The sequence below is a fragment of the Bubalus bubalis genome, chromosome 10 (genome assembly GCF_019923935.1).
Source record: "Bubalus bubalis isolate 160015118507 breed Murrah chromosome 10, NDDB_SH_1, whole genome shotgun sequence".
NCBI lineage: Eukaryota > Metazoa > Chordata > Mammalia > Artiodactyla > Bovidae > Bubalus > Bubalus bubalis.
The window spans coordinates 95,879,124-95,897,611 of NC_059166.1; the positions used below are offsets into that span (position 1 = coordinate 95,879,124).

At 39.0% G+C, this 18,488-nt stretch overlaps 1 protein-coding gene across 3 annotated transcripts in view; it reads right to left on the minus strand.

The window, feature by feature from the left end:
* Positions 1 to 5,773: 5,773 nt before the first annotated feature.
* Positions 5,774 to 18,488, minus strand: part of ADGRB3 (adhesion G protein-coupled receptor B3) — an 884,190-nt gene continuing 871,475 nt past the window's right edge. For all 3 annotated transcript variants that reach the window (XM_044924546.2, XM_006078271.4, XM_006078270.4), the window contains 2 exons: positions 13,449 to 13,553; positions 5,774 to 6,581 (listed from right to left, as the gene is read on the minus strand). In XM_044924546.2, coding sequence (XP_044780481.2) covers positions 6,393 to 6,581; positions 13,449 to 13,553 — 294 coding nt within the window. In that variant the 3' untranslated portion in view covers positions 5,774 to 6,392. The remainder of the gene's footprint in view (positions 6,582 to 13,448; positions 13,554 to 18,488) is intronic.

Sequence of the window (18,488 nt, forward strand, 5' to 3'; positions counted from 1 at the left end):
CAGGTTGTTAGGGAGCTCAGAGCTGTCACTTGTTTGTAGTCCCAGAGAAGAGTCTAGAACCTTGAGGCATATATTTTAAGTGTTAAGTTAGCCTCTGTATCACATTGATTGTCTTTCCTCATGTTTTTTACTTATGTATCAGTGTCTTTCCCAAGAGTTCGATAGCATAAATCCATCAAATTATTGTAATTCTCTTTCTTGGTCTGTCTGTTCTCAAAGATACTAAGTCCCTGAAAATAGGGATCATGTTTTGTTCACTGTTGAATCACCACTTCTTAGATGCTATGTTAGTATATAGTCTGCAACGGACCCAACTATTTGTTGAATAAATATATTAATGTATATATATTTTATAAACTATCCCAAATTCACTTCAGAATAAAGCACAATACAATTACTACATAAAATTACCTTTTAGTCTCTATGTAAAATTCTCTATGCATTTTAGGACTGCAATTCTAGATTTGACAGGGAGAAAAAGAGAGCTACTGGGTGATGCCAGGCATTCATTTGAGACGTTGACACAATAATCTTTGTGACTCTTTCATGGAGAATTGATTATTAAAAGTGAGCTGGCTCCTCTTCCTGGAGTTTAGTGGCTTTGATGAGGAGGAAGCTCTAAGCAGACTCTCCTCAAGAGGGCTTGAGGCCTCTGACATTGGTGGTTGCCACCAGAAGAGTCATTTTCAAGATGAATTGCTGTCTTTGGGAGGGATGAGAAGTGCTTGATGCTTTGAGGTGATGAACACTAGTGGATTAAGTTTGTGGATATCTTAACAGTTTAGTTAGTTTTCAGGTGTCAATGAGTTTACCTGTGACCAGGAAGATCTTAACCTTCCCCTCACTTGACCAAACTTCAGACAGGATTCTCCTGGACTCTAGGTCCTTGACCTGCCTTGTCTCTTATTAGAGAGAACTTGGAATTCCACCTGTGCAGAGCTGACTCATTTGACTCCCTGATGCTGGGAAAGATTGAGGGCAGGAGGAGAAGGGGATGATGGAGGACGAGATGGTTGGATGGCATCACCGACTCAATGGACATGGGTTTGGGTGGACTCTGGGAGTTGGTGATGGATAGGGAGGCCTGGTGTGCTGCAGTTCATGGGGTCACAAAGAGTTGGACAAGACTGAGCGACTGAACTGAACTGGAATTGTAAATTCTCTGCCTCTGTGAGATGTAGGTATTTTAAAAAGCTTCTTGCAGGTTTTACAGGCCAGGAATATATTTCTCAAGCACCTGCACCAAGTCTATGATAGTGCAGGAAGGTGACCCCTCCATCTCCCAGTCTGGAGGGAGGGGGTTCAGGAACCTAGCATCACCAGGAGCCTGTGTCAAAGGAAAGGGTACCTCCTCATCTGTACCCATATCCCAGCTCTATTTGAATTACAAACCGAAGTGCCTTTTTTTTTTTTTCATTTTAGAAAGTTTAGTATTTCTAAACCAACACCTCAAGACCAGCAAGCTGTATGGTGGAAAGATACAAGAAGTCAAGCTGAACTTTAGCCCATCCTTGAGTTTAAACAACTATGAGATTAACAGGTGGTTCTAGTGGTAAAGAATCTGCCTACCAAAGCACGAGATGCAAGAGACATGGGTTTGATCCCTGGGTCGAAAAGATCCCCCAGAGTACGAAATGTCACTTCACTCCTGTATTTTTGCCTGGGAAATTCCATGGGCAAAGGAGCCTGGTGGGCTACAGTCCATGGGGTTGCAAAGAGTCAGACACGACTGACCATGAGCATGAGTATGTGCAGGAGATTAAACGTGGAAGATGGAACAACCTCCCCTACCTGTCTGTCTGTCCCAGAATTGTCTGGCCACCAAGAAAGACACCCCCTGTTCAGTTGCCTGGTCCCCCCATCCGCTCATCCCACTCTCTGACCCAGTTCTTTCTTGTCTTGCTCAATCTTCCCTCCTGAATGATGTCTGGGATGCGCTGGGTCTCACAGGTGGAGTGTTCTCCCTATGTCAGCAATTCTCGGCCCTACTGCAATAGTTTTTACAAATAGAGGTACTCCGTACCTACATCTGGACTTGTTTTATGACACCAAAAATATGACTGCCATTTTCATCAGTTGCCATATTTCTTCAGCCTCTATGTTCTTCTGGTTCTCTTATTAAACCTCTTTTCTGTTGTACTACACCAGTTACAGGTAACTACAGAAGTATCTCAGGAGAGCAAAGTGATTTTTTCATCACTTAAAACTCTGTGTAGATTGACACACTAGAGACATGTTTGTCCTATGTTCTTCAATGAAGTGCTCCAACATGATAGAATTTCGTGAATTAATTTTGACATAGATACCTCTGGAAAATTAAAATTAATGAAGTTTTCTAAGAAGCTGAGAATGATTCAAAATTTACAAGCTGAAATTTCTGAAACAATGGCTTATTGACTACACCTTTTTAAAAAAAAGTTCTTGTGATTGTGTATTTTTACCAAGTGTCTGAATCCAGTCTGAAAACTCAGGTTGGATTCTCTCTTCTAACTCCTGTTGCATGTGTTCAGGTAATAACACAACGTGAGGAAAACTAAATACATTTCAAGTGGGTTTGAGAAGTCAAGCAGCTGCAAGTAGAACCACACGATGGATTTTAGATCCAAATCTCTTTATGACCACCTGTTATTTTGGATCAGCCATGCTTTTCTACTCCCAGAAGCTCCCAGTCTCAGCATCCCAGGGCACCTAACGCATGTTTTCAGTTCTCTGCCTCTGTGACTCGCCTGAAAAATATCTCCACTTATCATTATTTGATTTGGGAACTTAGTAATATAGAAGAAAAAAACTGGAAACATTATGGCATCATAGGAGTGGTCCCAGAGCAGAAGTCAGAAGACCTGGGCCCTAATATTGGGTTGTATTTATTTATGGTGATCTTAGGTCACCTGCTAAGGTGGTCAGCTGCTTCTGAGCTGCATCTTGGATAAGTAATTCTTTCCCATGTGGTCATCTGAAGAACAAAATGATAACATGGGGGTTATAGGAGCTTCTTAATATTTAAGTAATATAAATACTTGTTTCACACGTGATCTCATATTTATTTATTTCTTTATTTTTGGTTGCACTAGGTCTGCATTGCTGCCTGCAGGCTTTCTCTAGTTGCAGCGAGCGGGGACTCCTCTTCATTGTGATGGGAGGGCTTCTCATTGTGGTGGCTTCTCTTGTTGCAGAGTGCATGCTCTAGGTGCAAGGATTTCAGTAGTTGCGGCACACAGGTTCAGTGGTTGCGGCTGTGGGCTCTGGAGAGCGGGCTCAGTAGTTAACACGGGCTTAGTTCCTCCGCAGCATGTGGAATCTTCCTGGGCCAGGGATAGAACCCTAAACAGAGTATAGACTTATAGAAATACACACATAGTGATTGTTCAGTAAACTTTTGGGGACATGTGACTTGATACGTATAACTGTAAGCAATACTAAAATAAATTCCACAAATAATTCAACACATGTTTATTGTGTGCACATTATTGTGGTAGATCCCTTATGAGGTACAAAAATGCATCAGACATGAATCCTGCCCTCCAGGCACTTACAGTCCATCAGAGAATATCAGAAATGTATATAAGTAACAAGGTAGAAGATCTAGATCTTAAAAGTCCTAGGAGAGGTACAGAAGCAATGCCATAAGAGTTCACAGGAGAAATTATTTTCTAGTTTGGTAAATCATGAAAAAGTTTATGAGGATGAAATATAAGGTGTAACTTGAAAGTGTTAGTCGCTCAGTCGTGTCCAACTCTTTGTGACCCTATGGTCTGTAGCCTGCCAGGCTCCTCTGTCCAGGAATTTTCCAGGCAAGAATGCTGGAGTGGGTAGGCATTTCCTTCTCCAGGGGATCTTCCCCACCCAGCGATCAAACCCTGGTCTCCGGTATTGAAGGCAGAATCTATACCATCTGCGCCACCAGGGAAGCCCCATAAGTCAAATCTGGTCATGAGGCAGGGACTGTCCGGCCCAGGGGAACCAGGACTCTGGCAGGTGCTGAGTGGGCTTTAAGGGACGTGCCTAGATTGTCAGGGGACCGCTGTACTCAGCACTGTGCCTGAGTCCATGTATGTAAATACAGTGCACACTCAGAAGGCATGGACTGGAAGAGGGCTGCCTTAAAATCATGATTCCGTGATACTGACTGATTTGGATTTTCTTCTTACAGATTAAAAAACAAACAAAAGCACCCCAAGACTTCGCATCCTTCTTAGAGTAACCAAAACATTTACCCTAACATTTTTAAGTATGCGATTTTTGGTTAGGTTTCATGTATTACTCTAGTATTTAGAGTTATCAGAACTAGGGAAAAATGGTGAAAAAAAAGTAAGTTTTTGTTTTATGCCCTTGAATATTATGATTTTAGAAGAAATATTAGTCTAATATATTGAATTTATGTTTTAAACATATAGAATTTTCGAACCTATACTTGTTTTTTATTTTCCATCAAGATTTTACAGTTTGGAATTGAGAACTGTGTATATGAATTTCATTCCCTCTAGAGGGTACTAAGATGGAGCAGAGTGTTATGGATTTTGTATACATACATGCACCTATGTATAGGTGTATATATGTACATGTATATGTATATATGCACACATGCATATGTGTGTGTTTATACATAATAGAGGAAGTGAGAGAAATTACTAAATATTATTCCTGTCACCATAAAGTCACCTGATAAATTTAATAAGCATTAAATATTACAGTTACATTGTAATTAGCATCAAATTTATTTTATTAAAAAACAGTCCTTTGTTATGTTATATGCTTTTTAGCATAATGATGTCACTTTATTTTTAAAATCTGATTAAAAATATACTTCTCACACCTGGAGTACAGGAAGGGTGTCTGACAGGAGTTGGGTTTTAAGGCTCGGCTCGGAGGCGCGCCTGAGTTTGAAGCACCTTGGCGTCTGCCTCGTGGCCCGTGGGCTGGCGTCCCCTGGTCACTGGTAGCAGGAGCCCACCACAGAAGACCACGCAGTGCAGGCTTAACCAGCAAGCTAATCTAAATAAACATCCGAGAAGTTCTGAAGCCCCCAATCTCCTCCCCACTCCCTTTATTTTTCCCTCAGACTATAAAGCACAATCTCCTCATCCCCTGAAAGGATGAGGAAATTGCCTGAATCCTCCCCACTCCAGGGCTCCCAGGTTCCTCTGGTGCCGCTTTGCAGGGTGGGGGGCATTGCTGTGCAGCTCCAAAGCCAGACAGAACACCAGGGAGGCTTCTGCAGTTGGCTCGTCTCAGACTCTTCACATCAGATAAAGTATCTGCCAAGTACATCCACTCCCTTTTCCTTCTGCTAGAGGATGTACAGATACGAGTTTTTTTAAAATCCCAAGTTCATCTTCCCATATGCTGTGAAGAACAGTAGTACAAGTAGTTTCTTTTGTGGGACATGCAGTGAGCTTCATTACTTATAGCAAACACTGTCTCTGCATTATTTTTTTGGTACGGTAACTTACTATTTTCTACTAGCTTTTCTTTCTTTATTTTTTTTTTTTTGCCACGAGATAGAAAAAACATGATATTTATGTAAGAGTATGATGCCAGCAGATTTCTGACAAGCCCCATTTACATGGTACATTGTTCCACAGGGTGTTTGAGTAGAAAATACAGAAGCACTATCAAACCTACTATTACATTGGAGAAATCATTAGCCTCAAAGGAGTAATAATGGTATGCTATTAAAACCATGAATACATTTTCAATATCTGTAATGAAAAAAAAACTTTATAAATATGTAAATTTCTGTTCAACAAATCCAAAATAAAATGCACTAAAAAACTGATATGTAGACAAAAGTTTATTTACACCATACAACATTTTAAATATTTTATACACAGCTGCAGCAGAGAAAGCTACTCAGAGCTTTCTAGAGAAAACTGCAATAATAAAGATGTGAAATATATTATTCATATAAAAGTGAGATTATTACTTTATTGCATTTAAAGCAATGAAGAATGTAGCTCAACAAACATTCATTTAATGACAAAAACTTTGCTTTTATATTATAAAGTAAAAAGTGTAGTAATGGCCAAACAGACTGTTATAAACTTTAAAAACTGCATAAATATGTACATTGTGCTTCATGGTGAAGTTTTTTGAAAACTAAACCATATGAAGCGGTTACAACATGAATCGTTGCTTGAGGTTTATCTATAAAGATTACCTTACAAATCCATTCCACGGGTACTTACAACACAGGGCAGTCAGGACTGTACACCTGGGCCTCTCTCCACTTGCCTGACCAGGGAGAAGTTACCAAAGCAAACATCACTGACATTTGGCACGTGGAGGTGCTGACGTAGGAGAGTCGCATTGTCTGGAGAGAAATGTCAGGCTTCCCAAGTCTTAAGCGTCAGTGCAAATACATTTTGTCTCCACCGCAGTCCATTTTGATTCTGTTAAACTTCTGTTTGAAAGTCCCCCTCCTGCACGTCCAGAGGCAAACTCAGACATTTCTCCCACTCTGCTGGTCTCAGTTCCAAAGCATCTTTTGCCTCTGTGTCTAAGACATTGATTGTGGTGTAATGTTGGTATTCACTGGGGTTTTTGAAAGTGTCCCATGGATTCTTGTTTGGTGCTGGGTTTTCCTGTCAAGAAGAAAGGGGAAGGGAATCATTTATTTGATGACTTGGATGGCCGCTAGTTGAAATTTCCAGCTAGAGAGCCTGTTTTAAGCTTAATCCAGTTTATGTGATTCAGAGATGATTGGAAATTGTGGCCAGCTGCAGGAAATGGTTTTGATTTCAGTTTTCTTTCATTGAACAAACTGATGAACACCTTCTTTGAGTTACCCTAAAATGTTCCAGCAATCAAAGGAAGTGAATAGTAATATAACAGGCAATGTAGATAATGTTTTGTTTGGGAGCATCTTGTAAAGTGTCAGGATGGCTATAGGTTCAAGTAGGAAGGAGCATTTACACAAAATGTAGAACACTTACATATTTTGGCAGAATCTTTGGTGAGGTTAAAACAAATTGAGGCTATATCATAGGGAAGGTTGTGTAATATTAAAAACTATAACCCAAACTAGCCTTATTTTATAAAATAAAATTTTAGATCTCTATCTTTGCTTAGTTTTTCTTCAAGAAATTACCCGTTTTAGAATATGAAAATGCTACGTGCGATCTATTTTTTTCTGCTGTATATGCTTCACAATTTCCTATACACTTGTATGACACACTACCAAAAACCCTTTCAAAGAGCACAGCTTTTTGGAAGACATATCCGGCAATATAAGGGTTTAAAAAGAAATGTCTATAAGCCATTTCTTCTGAAGTTTCATAGTCCACACCCTCTAATTACCTAAGATTTAAGATCTGCCTAATTATAACTCCGCCAAGAACTTCAATGTTGTAGGTGCTTGAGAAATGTATGAACAGACATCATTTGTGGTTTTTATATCCTGATATTGGCTAGAAGTTAGCAGTAAAATTGCTTTACTTTAGTAGCCATATATTGCCAATATATTATAAAGTAATTAGCCTCTAATTAAAATAAATAGGTTTATATTAAATAAATAAATACTACAAAAAAATTTTAAAAAATGTCATTTAAAGATTTCTATAAAGTGAGGGGCTTTGAACAGGATTTACTAAACTGAGTAATATCAAAGACAAGAAGAGAATCATGACTGAAATCTCCTTAGGAAGAAGAAAACAGTTCATGGTTGTTGAATCCATTCCTTACCCCTCCACACACAAATTCTGGCCTTCTACTAACTCCAATCAATTAGCAGGGGGAATAGAAAACATGTACCTGAATAATTGTTTGGATTCCACTCAGTAGATTAAACATCATTCTCCAGTATAGTCAAAAGACACAACTTATAGAAATATTTATAACTAGATTATTTTTCTTTTTTAAAAAATTGATTTATTTTTAACTGGAGGATAATTGCTTTACAATATTGTGTTGGTTTCTGCCATACATCGGCATGAATCAGCCATAGGTATACATATGTCCCCTTCCTCTTAAACCTCCCTCTAGAACCTCCCACCCCATCCCACCCCTCTAGGTCATCATGGAGCACTGGTTTGAGCTCCTTGCATCATACAGCAAATTCCCACTGGTTATCTGTTTTATATATGGTAATGTGTATATTTCCATTGTATTCTCTCGATTCACCTCACCTTCTCCTTCCCCCACTGTGTCCACAAGTATGTTCTCTATATTTGCATTTGCTGCCCAGCGAATAGATTTCTAGATTCCATATATTTGCGTATAAGTAGAAATTACATTATTAAAATTCTCAATATGTTAGCTATTTTCAGCACTTGTTAGCCTTAATCATGACATACAAGAAACAAAATAGCTAATAGTAAAGATTTAATAAAAAGTATAACTTTAGGGCATGTACACGGGGTTGATTCTGATTTAGTCAAATACCCTAATATCTCATGAATTACAGTCCTAGAACTCTCCCCTTCTCTCTCTCTTTTCTTTCCCTCTCTCCCCCTTTGCTTCCTTTCAATCCGTGTTTATTTATCAACTGCTCTATGCTGGCATTATATTAGGCACTTGGGAGAGAAAGGTGATACATCAAATATAGAAAAGCACATGGTCCACGAGGGAACATAGATTTAGAGCTCGGTACACACAGGTCCAAATTCCAGTTGCTCCATTCCATATGAATGTGACCTGGAACAACTGACTCCATTTCTCTGAACCTCAACTTTAACATCTGCAAAACAGGTATGCTTTGTCTTTTGGGCCAAAGGATTTAGCAAAAGGTGCAGCTCATCACCTACTTTAAGGGTTGCAAAGATTAAAAAAAAAATGTGGAGAAGCTGAGCATAATATTTGATTTCAATAAATACTCACTAGATAGTAATTATACTTGTTATAAAGGTGTCAATAGTTAAGTGGAGGTATAAAATATATAGATATAAACACACCTACGATCCAGAAAAAGTACTGTGGGAGTTTGGAGGAGGGCGGAAATACAGCTTCCTTTTGTGGAGAGCACAGAGCCCTTTTTGAGGAAAATGACTTTAGGCCTGGCAGAGAAGAATGCGCTTTGTCAGGAAGACATATGAGTGGCTGGAGGTCAGGTGGCTGGAAAAGTATGTGTACTAAGTTCAAATCCAGACGGCGTAGAAATGGGGCCTCTCAGAATACAGACCAATTTATTTCAGTTGTAGTGAAAAAGAATATTAGAAAAAAAAAATCAAGCAAAGATGAAAGTCAGATCATAAGAGGCTTTGTCTGCCAGGCTACTTCTCAATTTGGAATTTATTTTGTAGGCAATGAGGAATGGTTGGGGCTTCGGGGGCACTACAGGGATCAGAACAATCAATCATCAGTGGAAGGGTTCAAGGGCAGAAATTCTGCTGAATCAAGCCATGGAGTGGATTTATCCATCTTGGAGGAGGGTTGTCTCAAGGAGCTTTAAGGGAATCCTAAGTTTGACAGAAAGCTAATTAGTTCAATCATAAAAGAAGTCAAAATATGTAAAGTGCTAGTTCATTTGCTTTAAACACGACTTCCACAAATATTGTATATTAATGCATATGTGTAGAATCTAGAAAAATGGTATAGATGATCTTATTTGCAAAACAGAAAAAGAGACACAAATGTAGAGAAGAAACATATGGATGCCACAGGGGAAGGGAGGGTGGAAAGAATTGGGAGATTAGAAGTGACATATATACACTATTGATATTATGTATAAAATAACCAGTGAGAGCCTACTGTATAGGAAAGGGGACTCTACTCAGTGTTCTGTGGTGACCTACGTGGGAAGGAAATCTGAAAAAGAGGGGATAGATGTGTGTGTGTGTGTGTGTGTGCATAGCTGATTCATTTTTCTGTACAGCAGAAACTAACAACATTGTAAAGCAACTATACTCTAATAAATATAATTAAGTGTTTCTTCATGTTTAGAATAAGTGTGATTTTCCTTTTATATTTTAAAGATCCAGCACTGCGGATACAGGAAATAAAAAGGCTAATTTTAAACTTTGTCAGGATGTCTTGTTTCTAATTTCAAAGAGTGCTGTTGCCAATACACAGCTGATTGAATTTCTGAGTTAGGAATACATTAATGAATGAGGTTCATCTCCTCTGGCATCCTACAGCACTCCCTGCAGAGCTGCGGTTCCCACCACGGCTCACAAGTGTGTGGACACCCTTGCGTGGAGAAGGACCACCACAGCCAGCAAGCAGGGCAGGAAGCCGGAAGCAGGGGATAGCGCCCCTGGGCCACCCATCTTCCTCTGTGGTCGGAGGGTGATGGATTGTCATGGAGAGACTGTGACCTGTTCAATGGTCCAAGGAACAATCAACCCTGGAACAGCCTATGGGGGTTACTGAATTCAACAGGGAGAGCCACCTGGACCAGGAAAGCTTTCAATGGAGGCCTGAATCTTGATATAAAATTCAGAGTTAGAATAAGTTCCTGAATTGATGCAGTTGTATTACATTCATTTGTTTGTTTGTTTGTTTTTGAGCTCAAGTGTAGAATGGAGATGTACTTAAACTGAAGCACGTGTGATAAAGGACTAATAAACTATAAACTCAATATAAGCCAACATGCATAAGGGTTCCAAAAATGCTAATGTGGTCTTAGGCTGTATAAATAGAAAGAGAACATTCATAGAATATGAGAATTCAGAGCCACCCGAAACATGCCTGTTTGTTTCCCCAAATTTCCTCGTCAGGGCAGACAGGTAAGTAAGACAGGTGGGTAAGTCCCTCCCCGCCTCCATCCATCCTTCTTTTCCCCCTTCACTGATCTTTTCTTCCCTCCCTCTCTTCTTTCTTTCCTTCTTCCAACCTTTTTTTCTGGGGGGAAAGTGAAAGATCCCTATGCCTATTCTATACGATGATGGGGCTGTTAACCATACCTATTCCTTGGAGGAGATTCAGGTGCTGTCCTGCCTAGAGGCAGGGAGATAGATAGAGGTCTTCTGGTTTCCCTTTTATTCCCCAGATTCTACATAATTACAGTCATTTGCATTGAAGGGCAGGTGTTGTGAGTTAGTAGCCAGAAAAAAAAAAAGGAAACAGACTTTATTGAGGTTTGTGTTTTGAAAATCTCTTTCTCCACCCAATTAGGCACTGTTTCATTAGCAACATGCCACTATGAATTACAGGATAATAAATTCACTCACATGTTCCTTATTAATCAAAACGGAATAAGGATGTTTTTTCCCTCTGTTCACATGTATTTAGGACAATAGTGAAGCAGCAATGACAACTATCCTCCCCACTCCTAACCTCCCAAATGATAAATATTTATAAATCTTTTCTAGAAGAGGCAGGCTGCTGCAGAGATGTGCTGTAATTAGGATGCTATTTTGGTTGTCAGGAAACTGAGATACAGATATTTGTGCCATTAATGATTTAATACCCAGACCATACAAGGGGAAATTACAATCATATTATAGCAGTCAGCCAGCTGTATCTGTTGCATAAGTCTTTCAAATTTGTAAGCATAACCTTCTCCTTTTAAAAAGAAAACAAGAACTTTCTTCAATTCATTTCAATGTTAGCTTTCAGGATTTCAAAATGAATAGCTAATGAGTTTAGACCTAATTTCAATGGTGCAATTTTCATTTTCCTGCTCACTAAAAATTGACAGTTTAATATTTGGTGGTGTTGGGGGGTGGGTAGATGAGAAAGAATACTGCATACAGTGTTTTCTGTATGCTTCATGTTGATGATTCCACATAATGCATGATTCTTGCTGTATGGAGGAAAATAGAGTGATATACACAAACTGTTTAGAGACCAGTGACGAGTTAAAGTCTATAATATTTCATTTAACAAATGCAGATTAAACTATTTGACATGTAAGAAATCAAGAGTGGCCATTTATTGATAACTTACTGTGTATGGCCATCATGCTTTTTTGTACTAAGAGGAATACAAGCAAAACACAGAGACACATAAATGCTTCCTCTTGATAAGTGAATAGCATTAATTAGAAAGCCAGGACTAAGACTCATACATGTATGAAAGAATTACTAGCATGAGAAGGTGACCAGAAACACCTCAGAGGATGTGTATTTCAGAACACCAGAGGCTGGGAGGAGGATAGCCGGCCAGGGTCTGCAAACGTGTGAAGCTGAGAAAAAGTGCCACACTTGGAGAGAAGAGGGTCAGAGGGCGGGCCATCCCAGCTCTAATTCTCAGAGCTGAGTCAGAGAGTTAGCTAGTGGCTGGTAAGGCCCCTCCCGCTTTGGCAAGTGTGAAGATCCAAGGGGCACATTATCAGACTACTTTCTATGCTCAGTTTAGGAGAAAACTGAGCTTCAGAAATTGAGCTGGGTAACTTGCTCAAGCTCAGATAGTTCTTGGCTGAGCTTTCTACTACAGGTCTTTCGCAACTTACCATGGATGCATGGTAAGTTCATTCCCATGAATCTCATCATAGTTGAAAATAACATATGCTCAAAGTGCATTCAGTACACCTAATCTACTGACCGCCATAGCTTAGCCAGGCTTTGTTGTTGTTCGGTCACTAAGTCATATCCAACTCTTTGCGAGCCTAGGGACTGCGGCACGCTAGGCTTCCCTGTCCTTCACCATCTCATGTAATTTATGGAACACTGCACTGAAAGTGGAAAACAGGGTGGCTGTCTGGGGAGAGAACGGTTGTCAATGTGTGGTTGTTCATCCTTGTGGTCTCAGGGCTGACTGGGAGCTGTGGATTTCTGTCCCTGCCCAGCATCATGGAAGAATACTGGACCACACATCACTAGCCAAGGAACACACCAACATTCAAAATGTAAAGTGTGACTTCTGAATGCACATTGCTTTTGCACTATCATAAAACTGAAATATCTTGTTGAGCCATCATACTGATTTCTAGACCCATGATCCAGCGCTCTCACAAATAATGGCACAGCCTTCTCTGGAGCTCTGACCGTGCCACGCACAAAGTAGTTGCCAAATATCATATTTGATTAAGTCCTATGCTAGGGTTATAGTTAGAAGGACCAAGTGAAGAGAGTGGTCAAAGCTAACGATCAAAGCCCCCAGCACTGATGTGTATCCTGAAACTCTGGGGGAAAACCTACCTCTCGAGTTTCAGGTAATAACTCTCTCTCTATAGATAGGTGTGCTTATTATCTATATGTTATATATTTATAATACATCTTATTTATATTATATAGGTTATATACATTACATGTTATGACTTTAAAATGCCAGGCATTCAAATGAAAATATTTAATCAACTCTTTGGACATTTGAATGAACTGGCTTTTAGCTCTGATTATAAAAAGGCCAGGTGAATCCAGCACATTTTTATATATATATAAAACTCATTCTAATTAGCCCTTATACTTGAGAACATTTGAACTATGAACAAAAAACTTTAAAATTCTGTTATTCCTAATTTGCCTCTGAGTACAATTCAAAGCACCATTGGGGGATTTTTTTTTTTTTTCAATTTTCCATTCTTGTATTCCTGAGACAGCATCAGCACCAATGAAGCGATGTACACTCACCAGACTGCTTGTATTTGGTATATCCCGAAATCTGTCCAAAGTTTGAAATTTCTGATTGAGCTCCTGAAATAGCTCCATGTGCCTCTTCCTTGTATGCATAACCTTCTGCAAGAGAAAGTATGATGACTCACATTTCTCATCTGATTTACGCATTAAAAAAAGAGATTTAATACTTTATTACACTAATAAGAAAAATCAAGTTTTGCAGGTAGTAGGAGGTCCCAGAAGATGCCACAAAGGCAAATGAGCTGCATCAAGCCCTTGCCTTACAGTCAGCACGTCCAGGACATGAAGAATTGGCTTTTTCTTCCACTTACAGGATTAGCAAAAAATAGTTTTCTCTTGTGGGTGAATAAAAATGTAGCAGTCATTTCTGTGTAAGATTTTCATCATTTAAAGTTAAAGCTGTTTTACAAAAATTGCCACAATATAAAGAATGTTTAAAAATTTCAGACTGTAAAGCACCAGAGTCTCTCAGTGTTTGTCATGGGAAATATTACTTTTTATGTTTCATTTCTATGAACACTAAAATCTTGGCTGGCTCTACTAAAGAGGGAGCAAAGTCCCAGGCTATACCAATTAAGGCTTACTCAAAGCAATAAAGTGTCTGAAATATAATGCTGAACTAAAAATCTTACACTTTCCCTGTGAATAATGATTGAGCTTCACAGAAGGAAAATCTGACCCAGAAGTTTCATATATTTGTTTACAAAATGGTGCAGAATCTTAACAATTAGAATTCAGAGCATAAATTGTGTGGTTGATGAGCTTCTAAAACCACAGATACAAATACATTAATACTCGTCATCCCCAATTATATCCTTTCTTCCAACTTCATCACAACTCAACAAATAGAGTCAGAAATAAAAACAACCTTGGGGTAAGTATCATGAGCTGAATCTTTTTCTATTACAGAGCATTTAAAAGAGTACTAACAAAGGAGGGCTGGGTAAAAGTTCCCCTGTATTTATAAGTGTTATTTTAAAGGAGAAAATACCTTCCTCAATTGTGATATTTGAAAGTTTAAAATATCAAAGTTTTGGTGGTTCTCCAATATTATGCCTTCATGTTTATGTAAGATTTTATAGTCTTTTTAAGCACGGGCTTCATAACTCACCATTTGCTCTTGCAGACTGCGTAGGTATACCATATTGATGTCTGAGCTATGATTTGAACATTTGGTCTATTGTTTTAATTACCAGATATTTTCAAAACTAAGAATTTGTTTTGAAAAAGAAATGCAACTTTGGGGAAAGATTTATAATGCCCAAATTTGTTCTCAAAAGACACATGTGTAGAAAACTTTATCTCCTGGAGAACAAAAAAAGGCAAAAGAAAAATGCAAATGGTATCTTTAACATTTGAAAAAGGCTTGTTCTCTCTTATGCCAACTTTAATTTCCTATATTTAATGAATCTGTGTTTAGGCAATGCTTTGTTTAGCTAATTTTTCTTTTTTCACTAGCCTACTTTAATACGAGAGAAATTCGGCTGTTTTAAGTGTTGCTCTACTGGATTATTTCCACCTCGGCTCCTCTGAGTTCTAGGAGTTTGCTGTTGATGAATCAGGTGGGGAGGATAGGAACATGGCATCATCACTCATGAAAGGAGCATAAACACAGCATGAAGCTGCAGGGTGATTAACTTCTCTTCAGTTCTGGGGAGAATACAAGAAACAGATCTGCAGGATTTACAGAGAAACACTGGGCATACACCACTTGACTAGTGATGGCTGATGCAGATTGCTGTGAGGCGAGGATTTGCAAAAGCAACGCAATGGAGGGATTCTGAGGACCGAGTAGCTGGCAAACAACGCCGTACATTCTATCCTGAGGGACGCAAATATTCCCAGGCAGCAGCTGGTCCTAAGACACTGTCTAAATTATGGGTCTGAGTCACAATGAGTGCTTTAAAACAAAACAAAAACTATAGTTGTCAGTATATTGACTTCGGCTTGAACTTCCATATAGTGCTTTTCCTGATAATGAATCTTATCACACAGTTATTTTGTGTTAGGGTGCAGTAGGAGTGATGTCATAGTACCGACATTTCTCTAAAGAGATTTCATTCTGTAAGCTAATACATATTCATGACATCACATACTGAGCTAGACACTGGAGTAACACTACTGTGCAAAATCTGGTAGAGTCGCTGCCCTTTTATAGCTTGCATTATAATGGGGACACACTTCAATCACATAGTTTAATTAGACCATGGTGAGGAAAAACAAGACATGCTGTTATAGGAGTAAGTGATTGGGGAATTTGCTAAGAGAAATCCATGTGACTCGGATTCCAAAATATTTACATATTAAATTTTTTTTTTTTTTTTTAATCTGGCCATGCTATACGGCACGTGGTATCTTAGTTTCCTGACCAGGGATTGAAGCCACATCCCCTGCACTGGAAGCATGGAGTCTTAACCACTGGACGGCCAGGGAAGTCCTACACATTCATTTTTAGGTTGCAAATTCTCAAATCAGTTATTCCTGCATTTTGTTTTCTTTCTTCTGTTTTATAAAAGAGAATTCCTACTGCAATTTTTAATCTTATGCCACAATCCCCTTTCCTCAGGGAGATCATTCCTTTCTGAAGAGGACTCATTCTCTTCTAAGATGGTTGATGTTATTGGTACCACTTGCCCGCTCTGAGGTGGCTCTGTGCTGAGTTGGTCTGGGCTGTCTCTTTCCATTCATGTTTTATCTCATGAGAGGGGTCTGACTTTGTATTGGCAAACTGCCAATCAAGGTCCTGACCATCCCCTCCTGAGAGGTGAATTTTTACATATCCTTCCAACAAATTTCTCTTTTGTCTATCAGTCAAAGTCACTCTGTCTCTTGCAACCAGATATCTCTAACAGATAAATCATGTTTAATAAGGCCAAGTGTCAAATATATTCCATGGAAAGGAGGATACTGATAGGAGTTTTTTTAAATTTATTTTTATTTATTTATTTTTAATTTTATTTTATTTTTAAACTTCACATAATTGTATTAGTTTTGCCAAATATCGAAATGAATCCGCCACAGGTATACATGTGTTCCCCATCCTGAACCCTCCTCCCTCCTCCCTCGCCATTCCCTCCCTCTGGGTCGTCCCAGTGCACCAGCCCCAAGCATCCAGTATCGTGCATCGAACCTGGACTAGCAACTCGTTTCATACATGATATTTTACATGTTTCAATGCCATTCTCCCAAATCTTCCCACCCTCTCCCTCTCCCACAGAGTCCATAAGACTGTTCTATACATCAGTGTCTCTTTTGCTGTCTCGTACACAGGGTAAAATCATATGCTCTGATGGAATGAGGAGCACCTTTTTCTGAACCGGGTGGATTTTGAAGAGTTGGATTGTTATGACATTCTTGTGTATATGGTGGGCACCAATCTGATGTAACCAAAGAGTAGTTTATGATGTTCTCCAGAAGCTCATAAAAGCTACTCTGAACAATAAAGCTCAAGGACCCTGAAATGAATATAAAATCAAATGAAAAATTTAGATGCTGAAATCTGGGCCCCTTCCTACCTAGAAAGATAACTGCAAAAACATCCTCAAACCAGATCATCAGCCTAGTTTGAAACTACCACCTTGTCACGGCCTGAAATCACCATAGCAGTGACGGCCTGCTGGTTCTGAGTACCACGTTACGGTTGCCAAGGGACAGCGCGTGAGTCTCAGTGTGACCTTCCAGGCATGATTGTCTTGTTCAAAGACTCAAGTACGTCTTTCCGCTTTTTTAGTGGGGAAAGGTCCGTTGGCAGTAAAGCCAGTATCACAGTGAATACTGGGCCGTTTCTAACCCAGTGATGTTCTGGGATAAAAACTTAAGCTGCACTTTTAGTTGTCATAGGTGATACGAGATTCGCCTTATTTATTTTCTTAAATATTTAATTATTTGAAGCACTTACACCTTTGATGATTTTAATTATCTAATTAGAGAGTTTCATTCTTATACATCTTAATGATCCAGTTTGATGGCTCTTTCTGAATTTTGCTTTTTTGCTGTTGTTTTTCTTGGTGTTTTTTGTTTTTTTTCTTTCTGGACTTTTACTGACCTTAGGGTTTATCCATTTACCGTTTTCATTCTCTTGTGAACCAAACATCTTGTGTTGCAAAGAAATTGATTTCTGTGACAAAACTGCAACTTAAATAAGTGGAGTGTTTAAATAGTCAAATATATTCTAATCGGCAACACCACATAAAAATCAGTTCCTTCAGTTATAATGCCTGTCAAATATTACAGGCATCTTTTGCAATAAAGACAAATACTAGACAAAGCTCACTTTCACTTAGATTATTATCACTCAGCCTTTTTTCAAAGCTGTGCTGCTATCCCATTCTAAAAGGACCAGCCACCTAACTGCACAAATGTCGAGTCTCCCAAATAGCTTTTTTAATAGGACTTTTATCCTTCATTTATATCTTTGTAACTCAAGGAAGGCAGTCTTTGTGGCCTTTTAATAGTTGAAATTAGGGGGGAATTGATATGCTGTCAAGCACTTTCATGAAATTTCAGATATTTGAGAAAAATTAGAATGTAAATAAACTTCATGTCTTGAGGTCCTACTATATTCCAGCTGGTCTCCTTGATTAAATGCTTGTCAAAGCTAGTAGTTTTAGATCTGGACAAGCTTGGATTTGGATCTTAGTTCCATGGCTTTCCAGTTGTATGGTAAGAGACAAAAAACTCAAATCTCCTTAAGCTAGAGTTTCAGTTGTCAGAATAACCTTGTAAGATTGCTTTGAAGATTTAAAAAGGGTTCTAAATCACTTATCACTGGAGCACACAGATAAGAGCCACTTAAGAAAAGGTGGCTGTTATTATCTTTCCTAATCCTCACAATAACGCTGGGAGGTAGTGGTCATTACTTCACTTGACTGATTAGGAGATTTAACTTGAGAGGTCAGTAAAGCTTGCAGCTCACACAGGTGGTGGGAAGCTGAATCCTGAATCCAAGAGAATTCTCTCTGCATGCTGCTGTCTTAGGTGGACCCCATGGATTCAGGGAGCATCCTTTATCAGACGATCCACGTTTGTGATGAT